Source organism: Peromyscus californicus, unplaced genomic scaffold (genome assembly GCF_007827085.1).
Source record: "Peromyscus californicus insignis strain IS unplaced genomic scaffold, ASM782708v3 Scaffold_7__1_contigs__length_154581171, whole genome shotgun sequence".
NCBI classification, from domain to species: Eukaryota; Metazoa; Chordata; class Mammalia; order Rodentia; family Cricetidae; genus Peromyscus; species Peromyscus californicus.
Window position 1 is genome coordinate 138,769,535 of NW_026294595.1, and position 21,182 is coordinate 138,790,716.

The window sequence follows — 21,182 nt, forward strand, 5'->3', positions numbered from 1 at the left end:
TTGCTGTTCTTCCAGAAGACCTGAGTTCAGTTCCCAGCACCCATGTCAGGTGGTTCATAACCACTTGTAAGTCGTGCTTCATGGGATCAGTATCCTTTTTAGACTTTGCAGACACCTGTACTCACACATAAATAGACCTCTTGCTATGTACACATAATTAAAACTAAATCTTAAAAGAAAAGGTCAAACCTTTGACCCAGTAAGTTCCACTACTAGGAACCAGGCCCAAGAAAATAATAAATTATATTCAATAATTTCCCCAAACATGGTATTTATAGATAGAATACTGTATATACAAAAACATTAGGTATAGTCCCAGCCCTTAGCTAAAATCTGAAGAGAGAGAACATTAGCTAATTGTGCTTGTCTGAAAACATATTGGCAATTCTTGTTAATCTGTAGAATATGTGCAGGGCATACTTCTGGTTTTTTTGGTTTTTTTGGTTTTTTTTTTTTGGTTTTTTTCAAGACAGGGTTCCTTTGTAGTTTTGGTGCCTGTCCTGGATCTCGCTCTGTAGACCAGGCTGGCCTCGAACTCACAGAGATCCCCCTGCCTCTGCCTCCCAAGTGCTGCAATTAAAGGCGTGTGCCACCACCGCCCGGCCTCTTCTGTTATTTTTTTTTTCCCTAGATTCCCTGTTATTTTTGAATGAGGATTCTAGAAGAAATTCTCTTGATCGCAAAAGTGAAGGTCAAATTCCTATGTGAAGTGTCAGTATTGGGATTGTTGTACTTCCTATGTGCCAGCAGAGGGAGCTCTGTACTAAGCTATGAATTGAAATTGTGCTCCCGTTCATGTTTACCATACCCTTTCTTTTTGGATCAAGGCTATTATTTATTTATCTTTAAGTATATATCTATATTTTATTTTATGTGTTTGGGTGTTTTTGTCTGTGTAGGCATGTCTGTGCACACATGTGTCTAGTGCCTGTAGGTATCAGAAAAGGTTATTGAATCTCTTGGAACTGTAGTTACTGTGAGCCACCGTGTAGGTGCTGAAAATTGAACCTCCGTCCCCTGGAAGAGCAACCAGTGCTGTTAACTGTTCGGCCATCTCTCCATCCTCACCTTTATTTTGAGTCTATTTTGAGTTACCACAGCAACACTAGGGCATTGCCTTTATTTCATTTAGTTAGGAGATTGGACAGTTGGCAGAGTTGAAGTCTGAGTCAGCCAGAGCACCTCAGCACAGAATCTTTTCCTCTCAGATTCCTAGTAAACTTTGTCATTCTTCAGCACAGTGCCACACACAGCTTTTAAAATGGCATCAGTTTAAGGGGTCCCAGCCAAATAATGGAGTGAGATTTCAAAACAAAACAACCTATGTGCAGAACTGATTCGGGGAGAAAGTTATACCATGTATAAAAACAAGTGTTAAAGACGTTTTATAGCCATTTGTTGCTTGGTGTATCCCAATTTTGGTTTTGGAAGTGCAGCAGCTGGCACCTCCAGCCTTGTGCATGCCGGGTGTGCACTGCTGAGCTGTACAGCACCTCATTTTAATCTTGCTTGTTTGTATGTTTACTGCAGAAAGGGCCATCTGAGTAACCTTTTACTGATTGGCAGAATTTCTTTGTATTTGGAGACTGACTTTTTTGGTGTATAGTTTGTACTTTGTAATTATTTTACCCTACCTCATGGCTTGTGCTCTTAGCTTGGCAACCATTCTTAGCAACTGTAGTTTTCGTGACATCAGATTGTTCTACATTTTCTTATACAGTATACCTTTTGTGTTCTTTAAGAAATTCCTTTTTACCTAGATATCTTTGAAGATTAGTGTATGCTTAAACAATTGTAAAGTTTTACTGTTCACAGGTGTTCTTTAATATATCATGAACTTCTTTTTGTTTATACTATGAGCTATAGTCATCTGCTCTATTTTTTCCATTTGAAAACCTTATTTCTCTACCACATTCAATTGTGTGATCCAGTCACCTTTACATGTCTTCTATGACCATTTATCTGAAATAGATTCCTTGTCTCCTTATTTTTCTTTTCAGTACAGATTGCTACTTGAAAATCTCCTATCAATTTCAGGATCAGTATATTAAAATTTGCACTATACCATTGGGGTTTTACTTGATTGTTTGAATGCATAGTTTATTTAGTCAGCAGAGCTGTTGACTATCTCTTCGGTGTTAATTCTGTCAGCAAACATAGGTACTTGGTTTCTCTGTCATATCTGTAGAAACTTTATTCACAGACATGCTCTATATCCTTGTGTGTGTGTATCTATCTGTCTGTCTATCTACTGTCTATCTATATAATATATATATATATATATATTTTTTTTTTTTTTTTTTGAGGAAGCCTTTTTATATAGCCCAATCTGGTGTCAGCTTTCAATCCTCCTGTCTCAGCCTTGTGAGTATTGCAAGTGCAGATGTGTTCTACCATGCCTAGCAGTTGTCTGTGTGTGTATGCTCATGTGTAGGTCAGAGGTCAACCTCAGGTACTGTTTCTCAGGAGCTGTCTACCTTGATTTTTGTTTTAAAAATATTTCATTTTTAGTATTTAAAATTAGGTGTATATGTGTGGATATGTACCCTTGAGTACAGATGCCTCAGGAAGTCAGTGACTTGGATCCCCTGAAGCTAGAGGGACAGGTGTTTGATTGTGAGTCACTTGATGTAAGTGTTAGAACCAAACATGGGTCCTCTGGAAGAGCAGAACATACTCTTAACTGTTGAGCCCCATCTTGGTTTTTAAGACTGATTCTCTCACTGGCCTAGAATTCAGCAAGTAGGCCAGGCTGGTTGGCCACCGAGCTCAGGGATTCTGCAGTCTCTCCTGGGTCACATGTCTGCACAATGTCTGACTATTTATGTGACTTCCAGGGATTCAGCTCAGGTTCTTGCACTTGGCAAACCCTTAATACATTGAGCCGTCTCCTCAGCCAGCCTAGCATGTTGAAGTATTTTATTAAGCTACTAAATTTATTTTCAAAAATTGTCTTGTTTATTATGTGTGTATGTGTGTCTGTGCACACATGTGGAAGTTAGACGAAGACTTGGAGCAGTTGATTCTCTTCCCGCTGTGTGGGTCTGGGGCATTGACATGGGGCTTATAGCAAATGTCTTCTCACTGGTGCTCCAGATCTTTTGTTTTCAGTGTTGGGGTTTTGTTTTTTTGTTTTACGTTCTTTTCTTGTTTAATAACTTTTTTTCCTTTGTTTTACATACCGACCTCAGTTCTCCCCCCCCCACCCCCCACTACTACCGTCTACCTCCCTCCCCATCCACTCCTCTGTCTCCATTCAGAAAGGGGCAGGCCTCCCATGGGCTTGAACAAAGCATGACCCATCAGGTTGAGGCAGGACCCAGCTCCTCCCGCTGCATCAAGGCTGGATGAGGTAATCCAGTATGGGGAACAGGTTCCCAAAAGCCAGCTAAGCGCCAGGGGACAGGACAGTTCCTGATCGCATTGCTAGGAGCCTTACAGACCAAGCTGCACAATAGTCACACACACGCAGAGGCCCTACGTGGGTCTCATGCAGGCTCCCTAATTGTTGTCCAGAGTCTGTATGCTCCCACCAGCTCAGGTCAGCTGTCTCTGTGGGTTCCTTCGTCATGATCTTGACCTCCCTGGCTCCTACAATCCCTTCCTCCTTCAGGAGAACTCCGGAGCCCAGCCCAGTGTTTGTTGCTAATGTTTTCCTGCCTGACCCACAGTCAGGACAAATCTTTGTCACCCGCCAGTCCCAAGCCGCTTAAACCCGATCAAATAAACACAGAGACTTATATTGGTTACAAACTGTATGGCTGTGGCAGGCTTCTTGCTAACTGTTCTTACAGCTTAAATTAATCCATTTCTATTAATCTATACCTTGCCACGTGGCTTGTGGCTTACCGGTACTTTACATCCTCCTTATCCTGATGGCGGCTGGCAGTGTCTCCTCACCCAGCTTCCTATTCTCTCAATTCTCCTCTCTGTTAGTCCCGCCTTACTTCCTGCCTGGCCATTGACCAATCAGTGATTTATTCATTGACCAATCAGCAACACATTTGACATACAGACCATCCCACAGCACTTCCCCTTTTCTTTTCTTAAAAAGGAAGGTTTTAACCTTTACACATCTCTAAAGTTAGCTTGGTATATTTGGGAATTTGGGCGTAGCTTCTCTTACTACTTTTTGCTGGAGGGGGGCGCTGTATCTTATGGGGACACAAAGAATATTTTAGGATTATGGAATAGTCCATGAGAGTGTATTGTCTGAGCCAGTTGCCTGAAACCATTCTGGATGTTGGATCATCTGGGCCATGGTGTCATCGGAGACCTTTCAGGGGATCTTGCCTGGTCAAACCTGATGTATCTTAATCTGGAACAAATCCATAGTCTCTTGCTTTCTGTGAAAATAAAAGCAGAGCCTCCTTTCCAAAGCAACATATCCTTACATCTAAATTTTGAAGTCAAGGTACCTTTAAAATATACATTTTGGCATAACTCAACAGCTTTTGTAATCAAATGTTTTTCTTTAGTTATGAATATCAAAGAGAACATAATCCAGATTCTCTGTGTGGTAGCCATCTTTACATGGCTTATTTTTTTATATTAGCTTGAGCCTATTGTTTTAAACTGCAGCCTTTTAAGCCTGAAACGGTACTGGTGTTGTGGCTGTTGGCTTTGCCCACTTCAGCTTCCCAACATGGCGGTGATACGTTTTTCGCCAGCTCTGGGAGCCATCAACTCTCAGAAATAGTGGGTCTATGCTTCTATCAAAGCAGCATGTAGCCCAGAAACCTCTTTTTTTTTTGTACTAGCAAAGGCTAAATCTACTACGCAGCTTAATGTGCCACTTGCAGAGGCCTCATTCCCGCCATACCGCAGGTCGAGCATGCACGCCAGGAACCCGCCATAGTAGCTCAAACATGCAGGCTGCTGCTAACTTAAAAGAGACAACTAGAAACTGTTTTTAGCTCCGTTTTAGAATCTTTTTTCTCAGGTTTTAGGTGGAAACTCTTGCCCCACGTTGGGCGCCATTTGTTGCTAATGTTTTCCTGCCTGGCCCACAGTCAGGACAAATCTCTCTCACCCGCCAGTCCCAAGCTGCTTAAACCCGATCAAATAAACACAGAGACTTATAAGTGCTTGGCTATGGATCTCTGCATCAGCTTTCATCAGTTACTGGATAAAGGCTCTCTGATGACGATTAGGGTAGTCACCAATCCGATTATAGTAGATGACCAATTCAGGCACCCTCTCCACTATTGCTAGGAATCTTAGCTGTGATCATCCTTGTGGATTCCTGGGAGTTTCCCTTGCACCAGGTTTCTCCCTAACCCCAAAATGCCACCCCATCAAGATATCTCTTTCTTTACTCTCCCCCTCTGTCCCACCCTAACCTACCTCTTGGACCCAGCCTGCCCAACCCACTCCCTCAAGTTCCCATCCCCTCCATCTCTCCATCCATGCTCCCAGTTTACCCAGGAGATCTCTTCTATTTCCCCTTCCCAGTGAAATCCATGCATCCCTCTTTGGACCCTCCTTGTTCTCTAGCGTCTCTGGGATTGTGGATTGTAAGGTTGGTTATCCTAATATCCGCTTATGAGTGAGTACATACCATGCTTGTCTTTCTGGGTCTGGCTTACCTCACTCAGAATGATTTTTTTCTATTTCCATGCATTTGCCTGCAGATTTCATGAGGTCATTGTTTTTTACAGCTGAGCAATACTCCATTGTGTAAATGTACAACATTTTCCTTATCTATTCTTAGTTGAGGGGCATCTAGACTGTTTCCAGGTTCTGGCTATTACGAATAAAGCTGCTATGAGCATCGTTGAACAGGTGTCCTTGTAGTATGATTGAGCATCCTTTGAGTATATGCCCAAGATTGGTATAACTGGGTCTTGAGGTGGATTGAATCCCTTGAGGTAGATTGAGAAACTGCCATTAATTTCCAAAGTGGCTGTACAAGTTTGCACTCCCACCAGCAGTGGAGAAGTGTTCCCCTTACTCTACATCCTCTCCAGCATAAGATGTCGTCATTGTTTTTGATCTTAGCCATTCTTACAGGTTTAAGATGGAATCTCAGAGTTGTTTTGATTTGTATTTCCCTGATGACTAAGGATGTTGAACAATATATTTAAATGTATTTCGGCTATTTGAGATTTTTCTGCTGAGAATTCTCTGTTTAGATCTGTATTCCAGTTTTTAATTGGATTATTTGGTGTTTTGATGTCTAGTTTCTTGAGCCCTCTGTCAGATGTGGGGTTGGCGAAGATCTTTTCCCATTCTGTAGGCTGCCGTTTTTTCTTATTGACAGTGTCCTTTGCCTTTCAGAAACTTTTCAATTTCAGGAGGTCCCATTTATTAATTGTTGATCTCAGTGTCTGTGTTACTGGTATTATATTAAGGAAATAGTCTCTTATGCCAGTGTGTTCAGGCTAGTTCCCACTTTCTCTTCTATCAGGTTCAGTGTAACTGGATTTATGTTGAGGTCTTTGATCCACTTGGACTTGAGTTTTGTGCAGGGCAGTTGATACGAATCTATTTGCATTCTTCTACCTCCAGTTGATCTCCAGTTATGCCAGCACAATTTGTTGAAGATGCTTTCTTTTTTCCATTGTATAATTTTGGTTTCTTTGTCAAAAATCAGGTGTTCATTGGTATTTGGATTTCTGTCAAGGTCTTCAATTCAATTCCATTGATCCACGTGTCTGTTTTTATGCCAATACCAAGCTATTTTTATTGCTATAGCTCTATAGTAGACCTTAAAGTCAGGGATGGTGATGCCTTTGGAAGTTCCTTTATTGTACAGGATTGTTATAGCTATCCTGGGTTTTTTGTTTTTCCATATGAAGTTGAATATTGTTCTTTCAGACTTATGGGACATTATGAAAGCAGTGCTAAGAGGAAAGTTCATAGCACTAAATGCCTGCATAAAGAATTTGGAGAAATCTCATATTAGCAACTTAACAGCACACCTGAAAGCTCTAGAACAAAAGCAGCAAACTCACCCAGGAGGAGTAGACAGCAGGAAATAATCAAACTCAGCTGAAATCAACAAAATAGAAACAAAGAGAACAATACAAAGAATCAATGGAACAAAGAGTTGGTTCTTTGAGAAAACTGACAAGATAGGCAAACCCTTATCCAAACTAACTAAAAAGCAGAGAGAGAATATTCAAATTAATAAAATCAGAAATGAAAAGGGGGACATAACAGACACTGAGGAAATCCAGAGAATCATTAATGTCATACTTCAAAAACCTGTACTCCACAAAATTGGAAAGTCTAAAAGAAATGGACATTTTTTTTGATAGGTACCATGTACCAAAATTAAATTAAGACCAGATGAACAATTTAAATAGATCTATAACCCCTAAGGAAATAGAAACAGTTATTAAAAGTCTCCCAACCAAAAAAAGCCCAAGGCTTTCAGGCAGAATTTCAAAGAAGAGCTAATACCAATACTCCTCAAATTGTTCCACATGATAGAAACAGAAGGAACATTGCCAACTTCTTTCTATGAGGCTACAGTTACTCTGATACCCAAACCACACAAAGATGCAACAAAGAAAGAGAATTACAGATCAATCTCTTGTCATAAACATTGATGCAAAAATATTCATTAAAATATTGGCAAACTGAATCTAAGAACACATTAAAAAAAAATCCACCATGATCAAGTAGGCAGGAATGGTTCAACATATGAAAATCTGTCAATATAATCCACCAAATAAACAAACTGAAAGAAAAAACCCACATGATCATCTCATTAGATGCTGAAAAAGCATTTGACAAAATCTAACACCCCTTCATGATAAAGGTCTTGGAGAGATCAGGAATACAAGGAATATACCTAAACATAATAAAGGCAATTTACAGCAAGCTGACAGCCAACATCAAATTAAATGGAGAGAAATTAAAAGTGATTCTACTAAAATCAGGAACAAGACAAGGCTGTCCAGTCTCTCCATATCTATTCAATATAGCACTTGAAGTTCTAACTAGAGCAATAAGACAACAAAAGGAGATCAAGGGGATACAACTTGGAAAGAAAGAAGTCAAACGTTCACTGTTTGCTGACGATATGATAGAATACATAAGTGACCCCCCAAATTCTACCAGGGAACTCCTACAACTGATAAACACCTTCAGTAATGTGGTGGGATATAAAATTAACTAAAAAAAAATCAGTAGCTCTCTTATATACAAATGATAAACAAGCTAAGAAAGAAATCATAGAAATATTACCCTTTATAATAGCCACAAATAATATAAAATACCTTGGTTTAACTCTAACTGTGCAAGTAAAAAACCTGTATGTCAAGAACTTCAAGTCTTTGAAGAAAGAAATTGAAGAAGATACCAGAAAATGGAAAGATCCCCATGTTCATGGATAAGTTGAATTAACATAATAAAAATGGCCATCTTACCAAAAGCAATCCACAGATTCGATGCAGTCCCCATCAAAATCCCAACACAATTCTTCACAGACCTTGTTTTATTTTTATAGATGAATTGTTGATGTTTTTCAGTGGGTAGCTTTATTCATTATCCTATGAGATTAGGAATTTGTAAGTTTCCTTTTTTATTTTTTACAGAGAAGGCCTTGTCTGTGAATTATGACCTTTGTTTTTTCCCTTTGTGATCCATGCACCTTTTTTTCTGGTCCACTCGGAGCTCTAGTGTAGTGTGAATAGCAGTCCCTCTTCTTGTCCTGTTGTTCACCTTAGAGAAAAGTCTTCTAAAATCTTAATACCGAGTCTGATTGTGAAACAGAATCATAAGGGCTCCTCCTTAGATTAAAGTTCTTTACTTCTGGCTTCGGGGGTCCTTGTAACAGTCAGAACTGGTATAACACTGTTCACTATTTTGCTGTTGGATTTTCCTGCTTACTAATCGGGTTGACATAGCTTTTCCCTTATCTGTGGCTCAGCATCACTCACTCCATTGTGTGCAAGGTACATGTGCTGTCTGTTTGTTCCCTTCCCTTCCACCCTCTGGTGCCCGGCGTTGAGCCCAGGGCCCTCATCACACTGCTCAGACATTCTCCATGGAGCTGCAGAGAAGCTCTCATGACCGTTTTGTCTGTTAGAAACAGAGATTTGTTCACTGTGTATCCCCTGCCAGCCTGGAACTTGCCATGTAACCCAGGGTGGCCTCAAATTCAAATCCCCTTGCCTCTACTTCTCGAATTCTGAAATTATAGGCATGTACTGCTGCTATGCCTGTGAATTATTCAGAAGTGCTTTTTTCAAAACTACGGGTGTGAAATTTTAAAACTGCCCATTTCAATTACAGAGAATTGAGGTTAAAAAACATGGTCTACGTGGTAACAGTTCTTTGGTACTTTTTGAGACATTTGTGGCTTGGCATGTTTGTTGTGAATTTTTGTCAAATAGTCTTTGTGTGCTTTAGCGAGATTGTGTTTTCTTCTTTTGAAAATGTTTAAAAACTCTGTGTATGTGCCATGAAGCCATGGTGTGGAAGTCAGCGGACAACTTTTGTGGGTTCTGAGAATTCAACTCAGGTCAACAAGCTTACATAGCTAGTGCCTTTACCCAGTGGGTCATTTTGCCAACCTAAGAATGCGTGTTTCTACTTGTTTGGTACAGGGGTGTATAGCTAGTAAACTTAGTTTGTTAATTTAGCAGGTGCATGCTTTTGCCTGGTACGAGGAAATGCCAGGTCTAAGCCTAGCAGTTCTGAAAGGTGATGGACACCTATCTGCTCAAGATTTGACACCAGTGCTCGGTGACTGCACTAATGTGGCCTTGCCTCTCTACATGTCCAGGACATGCACATAAACTGCCCTCTCCTCCTTTCCAGGCTTATTTGCAGTGGAGATAGAAGGGAAATAGTATTTGCTAAGTTCTCGTCCCTGGCTCAGGCCTTTCCCGTTAGACCCTGTGAACAGAGGGGCACAAGGTGATTTCTTCCTAAAATTTGCACTTGGTTCCCAGCATTCTAATTTGCTCCCTAGAGCAATAGCTACACTAGTCTCTTTGGAATAGAATTTTAAAGCCTAGCAGCATAGTTGAGTTCAGGAAGCTCTGTGACTGAGGACATCTATTGTGGCTATGTTTCCTCCTTTAAAACCAAAGGCCAGGCTCCTGTTGAAAAGATTTCATTTCAGCACTGTCAGATATGCAGGTCAGAGCTGCCTCCGAGAGAAATTCTTGACTCACAGCCCATTTCTTCCCACCTGCGGTAGTCTGAAGGAGGTTGTTAGCACATCCTTGTGCTGTTTTCATCGGCTCTGTCCTGGAGGATAGCATTGGCAAGGATGGTAATCAGAATGTAAGCCTGCACGTGTCTGAGCACTCCTTTTTACAACAGTCGCTTTATTGTCTAGTTTCTGATTGCTTCAAAACTTATCAGAAAACTCAGTGCTTGCATGTACCTGGCACTCTGAATTGGCACCATAGGAAGGTTCTGGATAGTGTTAGTGCCGTTACATGACCAGAGTGAAGCCCTACAAGATTTAGTTTCCTTACAGTTATGTTTCTGAAGGAGGGCAAGAGAAGAAAGAAAACTAGCGGAATGATTTTTGGAATCAGTCTTTGGCTTGGAGTATATTTCTGGGTCTCATAGGTGAAGTCTCCTTAGGGAGGCTGTTTCCCTTTTGACCCTCAATTTCCTAAACCTTTAGAAAAATAGGGCACAAGAAGTTTTATTTTGCAATTTTGCCAAACTAATATAAGGTGCTACATATAAAATACTTAGTATCTAAATGCTCAGAGATGAAAGTGTTATAATAAGCATTTATTTATTCAGCGAGAGCGCGAGAGCGAGAGAGCGAGAGAGCGAGAGAGCGAGAGAGAGAGAGAGAGAGAGAGAGAGAGAGAGAGAGAATGAGAGCGAGAATTAAGTTCCCTGGCAATGAGATGATAGTTATTTTGAGAACGAGTTAAACAGCTCAGTATACAAGTTGGCAGATTTAAAGAAGGCCAGACTCTGGGTCCCATGAGCCCTCTTTTATGAGGCTTCTGACCCTGATCTTAGCACTGGCGTTGATTACTGGCTGCCTTCATTCCCATCCCTGAAAGGCAATCTCCTGGGGAACTGCTTTTCAGGAGAGGCTCCCTCCTGGGTGAGCTTTACCATAGAGAAGCAGACATCTTGGTTCTTACACTTTTCTCACAGTGTCACAAATAACTGGAGGTCATCCTTCCAGAATGGAGACTAACTCCTAATTGTTTGTGCAGTTTCTCTTATTGTGTCCACATGTCGGGCTCACTTTTATCTTTGGAAATGATTAACATTCTTCATTTCTTTGGGATGAGCCAGAAAACACAGACTCTTGGTGCCTGAATATTCACTCAGAGAGCCCAGCCAGACCGCATACTGGGATGTAAAAGGACCAGATCTCCATGTGACCTGGGTGATGGGCTCAAGGCCTATAGTTTTTGGAATTTAAGTTACTCCAGTGTGGCTGTGTTCGTCAGAGGAAAGCCAAGAATTACATTTTTCCAAAGAGGGCAGTGGTGCAATAGTAGTGAGCAGAAAGGAGAGTGAATCCAGAAGTTAGACTTTGGCTGTTGGTGTAAGAGGCACAGGTAGATAGCTTGATCCAGTAGTACTCTACCTCCAGTGCCTTAAGTTCTTCTGACCTGCTGGCTCTTGCTTAGAATGAAATGGAGATGTACTGTAATCCTAATTTCAATGGATCTATAAGGAAAAGTAGATGATTTTCTGTGAGCATGTCTATGCTAAGAAATGTCAGTTTCAATATTTGTTAAAAAAAAAAAAAACAACTATCCAGTGTGATCCAGGAGATACTTCCTAGATACTTATTGTGTGTCACAGCTGTGTAATATACAGAGACCAAATGGGACATTACAGGTTAAAAATGTAAGGTTTATCCAGAGCTGCACATGCTGTCTGTCACTGTTCTTTCCAGTCCTTTGTATTGTGTAGAATGTACACCAGAGTGTGGCATTTGGTAGTGATTTGATTAGCTGAGGAGAGAGGCCCTCTGCATCTGAAGGTAACAAAACAATTGATGAAAGGCTGGATGAGTTATGGAAAAAGGTTAAAGAGTTTGTAAGAAGGATAGTAAAGACTTTGATTATGACGGCCACGGAGAATACTCCAGGCAGGTGCAAAGCAGAAACATGGGCACTATGTATTGAATGTTGAGGTTGACTGAAACAGATGTGGGCATCGGTCAGCTTTTAAAAGGACTTTGAGTACCCGATAAGCAGTTTGAACTTGACGCTGTTGTTAAGGGGGTGTATGAAGACACTCTGGCCAGGAAAGGTGAGACCCAGTCTCAGGAGATTCTTGCAGTACCAAGGTGTCGTTCATCTTCATTGGTGACTGTTGTCTTTCCAGTGGCTGTCCCTAGTGCTCTAGCTGGAGGCCTTGGACTTTGAAGCTAGAATCTCTCTTGTAATTCATATCAGCTCATTAGCATTAGGATGGCTTGTGAACCACTGTCTGGAAAGCAAGTCAGTTCACAGATGCATTTGCCCAAGCTGTTTACCAGAAGAGTGTTTCTCTGGGCTCCAGGGCATCTTACAACCTGCAGTTCTTAGTGGTTTTAAGACCATTCAAAAGTTTATGGCTATATGGACTTTATGTAAGTAAGTCACTTGATACATCTGAAACCCATAGATGCTCCTTAACAAAAACAAAACCAGAAACCACACATACAATAAATGTTAGGTTGAAAAAAAACAAATCAAACCCCCTATGATGCATTTACATTATAGCACATTATTTTAACTGAGACATTGCTGGAGTTTTTGTCTTGCAAATATTTATGCATGGAGCCCAGAAGAAAATGGAGGCCTGTGCCCAGTTGCTTACTTTGAACAGAATTAATTGCTATTTAGATAAAAAGAAGTTATTGTGGGAATTAAGGAAAGGCTAGGTTGACCATTGTGGGTTAGTTAGTTTGACAGTGAAGGTTTGGGATGGAAGGGTCATCAAGTTTGAAATCTGATAGATGGTTACTCCAAAGAAGATGTAAGTTCCACTTTTTGGTTAAGCTCCTGTCTAGCATGCCCATCCCTGCATTATTTTATAGTTCTCAGAAATCCAGAAATAAGAGCACACCGTAGAGGAAGGTCTTGTTGATTTATTTCAAGGTTGAGTTGTTGACATAATTTATGAACCATTTTATGGGTTATAAATGTATGGATTTACTCATTTAGAGTATACAGGGACTTTTAGTATGTTTGCAGAGTTGTGCAACCACCACCAGTTTTTAAATTTTAAAGTTTTATTATTTTAAACTAGGATATAATTCATAAAGTTTACCATTTTAAAGTATACAGTTTCATAGATTTTTTTTAGTATGTTGACAAGGTATTATAAGCACAGTGACTATTAAATTCCAGGCATTTTGATCACTTCCAAAGAAATGGTCATCCCATTGTCAGTTATGTCTTATTCTTCCCCTTCCACAGACAACCTCTTATCTACTTTCTGTCTCTATGGATTTGCCCGTTCTGGATATTTAATGTAAATGGATTCAGGCAATATGTTTCTTTTTGGGTCTGGCATTTTTTTGTTTTGTATAATTCTTTCAAGTTTTATCCATGTTTCAGTGTGTATCAATGTTATATATAATATGTAATAATATATATTATATATGCTATATAATAAATTTTTGTTGGTGTATGTGAACACGATTGTGTGTGTGTGTGTGTGTGTGTGTGTGTGTGTGTGTGTGTGTGTGTGTGTGTGAAGGCAGGCCAGAGGTTTAACACTGGGATTCTACCTTGGTTTCTTTCCACTTGACTTATTGAGCTTATGAGTTTGGCTAGGCTGGCTAGCTAGTGAGCTGCAGGGATCTGCCTGTTCTCCTCCCCAGTGTTGGGATACAGATTGGTACTGATGCACCCATTGTTTTATGTGGGTGCTGAGGACCTGAACTCATGTCTTCACACTTTCATGGTAAGCACTTTACCAACTGAGCCATCTCCCCAGCCTCAGTCTTTCACATTTTTATGGCTGAATACATTTCCAGTATGTAGATATACCACCTGCTTGCTCATCGGTTGGTGGACATTTGGATCATTTCTTTTGCTTTTATGTAACATTTTTCAAAGGGACATAGAGACAAGGCACAGGTGCACATCATTTCCCTCCTTTCCTGTGGATTTCACTTTTCAAAGGGACATAGAGACAGGGCACAGGTGCACATCATTTCTCTCCTTTCCTGTGGGTTTAGACAGTTGTCCATTTAGTTGATAAATGGGGCTTACAGAGAAGTAGGCCACCATCGTGTAGTAGCACATTTATTTCCTGTATTGGATAAAAGAATCAAAGCAAACTATGGCTGTTTTCATGGTTTGGTCCAGTCCATTCTCCCTCTGGCTTCAGGTTTCCTGTATTATCATTCAGCTGAATGTGTTCATTTCCTGTGATACATCTGAAAAAATACTCTAGTTCAAATTGAAACAAAACGTCCCCTGAGCAGCTGAAGGCCTGGGAGCAGGAGAGGACAGGACAGCCTCGCCTTTAATCAGCTGGGAGCGATGCTCTTATGCTTTTCAACTCTGACAGGCTACTTCTCTGCATTTGATCATTGAGCTCAAGGTTGCTGAAAGAATGGGTCAAAGATAAGGTTCCTGGGCAAATTCCGTTCACTCACTCTTTCTGCACTTAACTTAATGGCAGTGCTAGCCTGTCAAGAATCTTCATTTTGGGTTTAGAGAACTCATTATATGAGGTACAACTCACCAGGCTTAAAACCTGATGGCTGATGTTCACATCAGTTTTTGTTATCATAGCTATAAAATCTCAGGCAAATGTCACATCGGTAAAACAGGAGTCACAATCCTTCTAAAGATCCTGCAAGGATTTAGTGAAAATCCAATCGTGCTAAGTGTGGCACTGGGGTCTAGTATATACAAGCCTTCTTTGTTTGTACCTTCTGTGGTGGTCGGGAAGTAGGGATCAAAGTCATGTGAAAGCCTCAAACCCAGGTGGTTAGTAACAGTGTTGGTTGAATTGCACTTGGGTTTCTAAGGGAAAACGTTGGTAGACTAAGGTGGTGTGCGAGTGAGCAGGGTAGGGAGGGAGAGACAGGATGGCTAAATCATTTAGCTTTTGCTGCATAACAAAGCACTTCAGCATTTAGTGGATTAAAATAGCAGCTATTTTATTGAAAGCATGATTCTTAGCAAAAGAATTATGGTTAGCAAAAATTTGCACTTGGATATTTCTTTTGGTCTGGTCTGTTTGGCTCAGATCTGTGGTCGGCTGGTACACTAGCAGCTGGGCTGGCTTGTGTGAAGGCCTCAGCTAAGACAGCCTCTGGCTAGTGCCCCTCCGTGTGGTGTTTCTACTGGGAAGCTCACTGAAATTTATTAACACTGACTACAGAAGATTTCGAAAGGCTCTGCTGGCTATCTGTAGTCAAGACCAGAAGTTTAAATCATTGTACCTTCTGGGATAGGGACTATCTCTTTCAATTAAAAGAGAATCATGGTGAAATGTGTACAAAATCCCCAGGCTAGGAATTAGTCTGTTGGGCTATTTCCAAAATCATCTTTGGGGCTACGGATAGCTCAATCAGTAGACTGCTTGCCTAGCATGCACAAGGCCCTGGGCTTGATTCTCAGACACACTACATCTCCAGATAATGTCCCTATCCCACCCCCCCAAAAAATAAAATCCTGAAATCATCTTTACCTCTTTGGTAATTTGGTATGTATAAACTTTGACTGATTGTTTAGCTATAATTAAATTCTGAAGAAAAGTATGACTTTCATTCCCAGCTTATGTCTGAATATGTGATTAGATTATAAAGCATAGTTTTTTGTTTGGGGGAGTCTCTGAATTCTGAGTCGTGTCAGGGATGATCAGGTCCCTGGCTTTGGTAGCACACGATGAAAGCAAAGACATTGGTAGGATTTCTTGTTTGTGATGCTTAGTTGTTCAAAGAGACAAAGAATAGTTGTTTGGCTCTAAACGTATTAGGAATCTTTAAGGGAGTTGTGAAGGGCTGTTGTTGTCAAGTAAATAATTGAAATATGAGGAAAGCAAATGGTGCTACTTTTTCATCTAAACAACGGTAGAACTAGACTTGTTATATTCTCATAGGAGGTATTCTTTTGATTTTTTTTAATGGAATGATTTTGAATTAAGCCACAAAAATGTTTTGAGTCTCGTCCCTGACTTAAATTTTATGTATTTATTTTACACTATAATTAACTAACTAACTAACTAACTAACTAACTAACTAACTAACTAACTAATTAATTAATTCTTTTGAGACAGAAGACAGAGTGTCACTGTAGCATAGTTTGGCCTGGAATTCACTGAGTAGCCCAGGCTATAATGTGGTCGTTTTGGTGTTCATGGTGTCCTCAAATTGATAGTGGTGGTTCTCTCCTAGGTACCTCTTAAATTAAATGCTCATTAGTTTTGAAAGAGTGAATTTTCAATTGGTTTGAGTAATCTTAGATTATTGCATTAGTAATTTATTAGACCTCAAGATATACATGGGCCGGGCGGTGGTAGAGCCCGCCTTTAATCCCTGCACTCGGGAGGCAGAGCCAGGTGGATCTCTGTGAGTTCGAGGCCAACCTGGTCTACAGAGCGAGATCCAGGACAGGCACCAAAGCTACACAGAGAAACCCTGTCTGGAAAAAACAAAAAAAAGAAAAAAAAAAAAAAAAGGTTTGAGGCTTAATAAAATACATAGGATTTAAAAATAGCCCAGTTGAGTAAGTATTTGAGCATCTATGAAAAATCACACCCCTATTAACATTTATAAAGTTACAAGGGACGTGCTACGGACACTTCAGCTAGATGGAATTTCCCAAGTTATTAGGGCCCCGGATTCTGTTTTTCTCAAAAAAGAGTGTGTGTTGAGGGTGTCAGTTTGGCAACATCAAACCGTTGCTGTTGGTTGCTTCTGAGAGGATCTCACACTAATGTACACAAGCACACACACACACCCGCACACACACACACACACCCGTGTGCGCGCGCGCGCACACACACACACACACACACACACACACACACACACACACACACACATTCCATTTTGTGTTGGCCAGCCACTTCTGAGCATGAGGCCTGCCCTGGAGTGGTTGACAGAACCAGTGCCACTCCACTGCAGAAAACGGAGTTTTCTTTTCCCTGCAACGAAGTCTCATTCCACTCCTTGTCTGATCTGTGTTAATCACCATCTACTACAAGAGGAAGCTTCGCTGATGAGGGTTGTGAGCTGCACTGGTCTATGGGTGTAGCTTAACAGTTGCTTGTCTAAGAAGATGGAGGGAAGCCCACTTCATGATTTTTCTTCCTTAGTCTGGAGCTTGCTATTGCCCTTAAGAAATCCTTCTTCTCAGTAGAGGAGGTCTTTTGCAAACTCAGATCTGCACTGGGGATGTTCACTGGTGTTGGGGTGCCATGGCTTTGGTGTCCTTGAATCAAAAAAGCTTGGCAAAATCTTTTTTAAAAAGCCATGAGCTCCTTTTAAAAGCTCTAGTTGAGATTCATCACTGCAGGCTGGCCGTGTGTCTTCTGGCTCAGGGTTTCTCACTTACTCAGCACAGTCCCCGACAGCAGTTGTACATTGCAGAGTTGGTTCAGCTGTAGTGAGAGTGGCTGATCCCCCCACCCCCAAATTCCCCCGGAGTGCATCTGTAGTTTCAAGTTTGTCAGTTGAAGCGTTAAGAGGTGGTCCCTCATGTGGCTTTAATTTAAGTTTCTCTTGTAATGAACCAAAGCATTTTTTTTTTTTTGAATCTTTGTGAGGAGCGGTTCGGTAGCTTTGTATATGCTACCAATCTTTAGTCTGCTGTCTGCTCCCTTTTAAGGGTCTCCTTTGATTTAAAAAATCATTTACATACTGGTTTCTTATCTCCCCAAATCCACAAAGTACCCTCACAATTTCTTTCTTTCTCTCTTTCTCTCTTCCTTCCTTCCTTCCTTCCTTCCTCCCTCCCTCCCTCCCTCCCTCCCTCCCTCCCTCCCTCCCTCCCTTCCTTTCTTCCTTCCTTCCTTCCTTTCTTTTTTCCTTCCTTTTTTTGTTTTTTGCTTTGTTTTGTGTTTTTTTTGTTTGTTTGTTTGTTCTGGTTTTTTTGAGACAGGGTTTCTCTGTGTAGCCCTGGTTGTCCTGGAATTCACTCTGTAGACCATACTGGCCTCACCTGCCTCTGCCTCCTGAGTGCTGGGATTAAAGGTGTGTACCACCACCGGGCTTCAATTCTTTGAAAAATAAGTTCTTTAAAACTTTTTATGGTATTTGTTGCAAACATTTTCTTCCCATAATTTGTCTTACAATGTATGTGTCTTACACCATTTAGTAATTTTAAAATTTGTGCTGCTTCCTTCATACACATGAAGTAGCCTATTTTATATATAAATATTTTTTGTCACAGTTGGAAAGCCTTTCCCACAGTTAGGCTTTAAATGCCTTCTTACATTTTCCTCTAGAGTTTATAGTTTCTGTTTTTGCAGTAATTGTTTATCCATTTGGAAGTTTCTTGTTTTGGGTGTGAGATACATATCCAATGTAATCCTTCCCCAGATAGCTGTGTAATAGTTTGGACTTTGTGGATTTCCTAGTCTGTTCAGCTGCCCAGTGAATTTAGGGCATTTTGTATTGTTACCATGTTCTGACTATGTCAGCTCAGCAGTCTCCAGACTGGTTGACTAGGTTTTCTGATACTCCTTGTTCATGTGTAGGATTAGGTGACAGATCAGTGTTCGGCTGTCTCAAAGCCAGTCCTTCCCCTTGAGTTCCCAGAGGAAGGCACTGAGCACAAAACATGGCTTCCTGTCTCCTCAGCAAATCCAATGTTACGGTTTTACAAGGTTTGTTTTATTGCAGTTCTTGTAGTACTTTGGTATTCAATAATAATGGAGCTTAACAACTAACAAAGCAAATGTAAGACACACCTAGTATTTACATAGAACACATGAAACAGTACATTATCTTCTTGCGTGATTGGTGGGTCTTAGCAAATCCTGTATGGACTCCCCCGTAAGAAGGAAGTAGCAACATAGTAAGCAGTGGGTAACCCCTAGCCGTGGGTAAACTTGGGATTGGTTGAAATGGTTTATGACGAGAAAGAAGACAAATGTCTGACGGTTTATTTAATATTTTGGTATTTTTTTTCTTCTGTGTATATGATTTTACAGAGTTCAATTTATGCTATATATTTGATATTATACCCCATATAAATCATTCATAAATAATATTTTAAAAGTTATTTGTGGGCCAGGCGTGATGTTCTGTGCCTTTAATCTCAGCTCTTGAAAGGCAAAGGCTGGAGAATCTCAGAGTTTATGACCAGTCTAATCTATATAATGAATTCTAGGCCAACCAGGGCTATAACGTGAGACCCTGCCTCAAATAAACAAACAAATAAATAAATAAATGACTACAAAGTGAGATCCTGCCTCAAATAAATAAACAAACAAACAGAAGAGAAAAGAAAAGAAAAAGTTAAATAAGGTTGGGGGTATAGTTCAGTGGGAAAACACTTGCTGGTATGTACAAGGCTTTGTTTTTTGATCTTCAGCACCAGAAGAATCTTATGCAATATTTCACAAATGAAAGGATTGTCCTTAACTTGTATTTTATTTTTCAAGCATATTTGTCTTCTTTCAACTAGAACGTGAACCTATTAAGGAGCAGTCACCTCCCGTCTGTCATCTTCTGTCTGCTACAATGCTTATAGAGAATAATGAGTACAATGGATACAAGTATTTTTGTTTGCTTCTCAAACATTTTTAGTTATTTGCTATAGGAAACCAATAATAAAGAGAACAACAATAATATAGTTATTGAGGCTTTCTCAGAATCATTGACAAACTCAAATCTTTCTGTTTAGAAATAAGGACTCTGGGAATACATTTCCATATGTTTCAGGGGACCTCAGAATCTGTTTATTTCCATAAGAAGTATTCTGAGTGAGGATTTGTGTTTTTCTTTAGCTTCTGTAAAGAGGTGTATATCCCTTGGAAAGAATTGACCTGGAGACTGTATCCCATGTAGGCATCCTGACCACAACTGCGTATCTGTGTTCCTTTTAACCTTTTGTTTTTCTTGGTTTTCAGGAAGAGATGAGACCATGCAGCCTGCAAAACCATCTTTCCTTGAATACTTTGAACAAAAAGAAAAGGAAAACCAGATCAACAGCTGTGGCAAGAGTGTATCCGGCTCTCTGAAAAATTCTTCAGATTGGAAAATACCACAGGATGGAGACTATGAGTTTGTGAGTAGTGCTGGAATTAAAAATGGTTATGTCTTCTGGGGAAGGGATTGGCAGTACCACACATCCTGTCCAGTCATCTTGCTCACAGTACCTGAGACTTGTGCATTTTCTTACAAAGTTCGAGCCTCCTGTAACTGTCCTTGGCAGCAGCTCCAGGGCCAAGGGCCTCACTAGTTTGAGACAATAATTTTACTGACATTTGAAAAGTTCTGGGATCCCTGACTGATGACTTTTTTTTTCCTTTAAAATTTCTTTATTCATTTAATATTTTCTGTTTTGTCCAGGTTGAAATGATAGTGATAAAAGAGATATTTCATAACCAAATGAAGAAGCAACTATAATAGTATATTTGGAATTGTGATATTTTACATAGGAGTTGCATTGGAGGGCATTTGACAGTATTTTGTAATGTCTTTTTTTTATTTTATTTATTTTATTTTTTTTTTTGCTTACAAACGGTATGGCCGTGGCGGGCTTCTTGCTAACTGTTCTTATATCTTAAATTAATCCATTTCCATAAATCTATACCTTGCCACGTGGCTCGTGACTTTCCGGCATCTTCACATGCTGTTTGTCATGGTGGCGGTTGGCAGTGTCTCCCTCCGCCTTCCTGTTCTCTCAGTTCTCCTCTCTGTTAGTCCCGCCTATACTTCCTGCCTGGCCACTGACCAATCAGTGATTTATTCATTGACCAATCAGAGAAATTTGGCATACAGACCATCCCACAGCACTTCCCCTTTTCTTTTTTTCAAAAAGGAAGGTTTTAACCTTAACAAAGTAAAATTACACATAATTTGGGAATTTGGGCGTAGCTTCTCTTACTACTTCCTGCTGGAGGGGGGCGCTGTATCTTATGGGGACACAAAGAAAATTTTAGGATTATAGAGTAGTCCATGAGGCTGTATTGTCTAAGCCAGTTGCCTTTAAATCGTTCTGGATGTTGGATCATCTGGGCCATGGTGTCATCAGAGACCTTTCAGGGGGTCTTGGCTGGTCAAACCTGATGTATCTTAATCTGGAACAAATCCATAGCCTCTTGCT

The 21,182-nt window shown here is 40.4% G+C and overlaps 1 protein-coding gene across 2 annotated transcripts in view; it reads left to right on the forward strand.

Moving 5' to 3' along the window:
- The window catches only part of Stk4 (serine/threonine kinase 4), a 103,172-nt gene that overhangs the window by 39,202 nt on the left and 42,788 nt on the right, over positions 1-21,182 (forward strand). For both annotated transcript variants that reach the window (XM_052724069.1, XM_052724070.1), the window contains one exon: positions 19,984-20,141. In XM_052724069.1, coding sequence (XP_052580029.1) covers positions 19,984-20,141 — 158 coding nt within the window. The remainder of the gene's footprint in view (positions 1-19,983; positions 20,142-21,182) is intronic.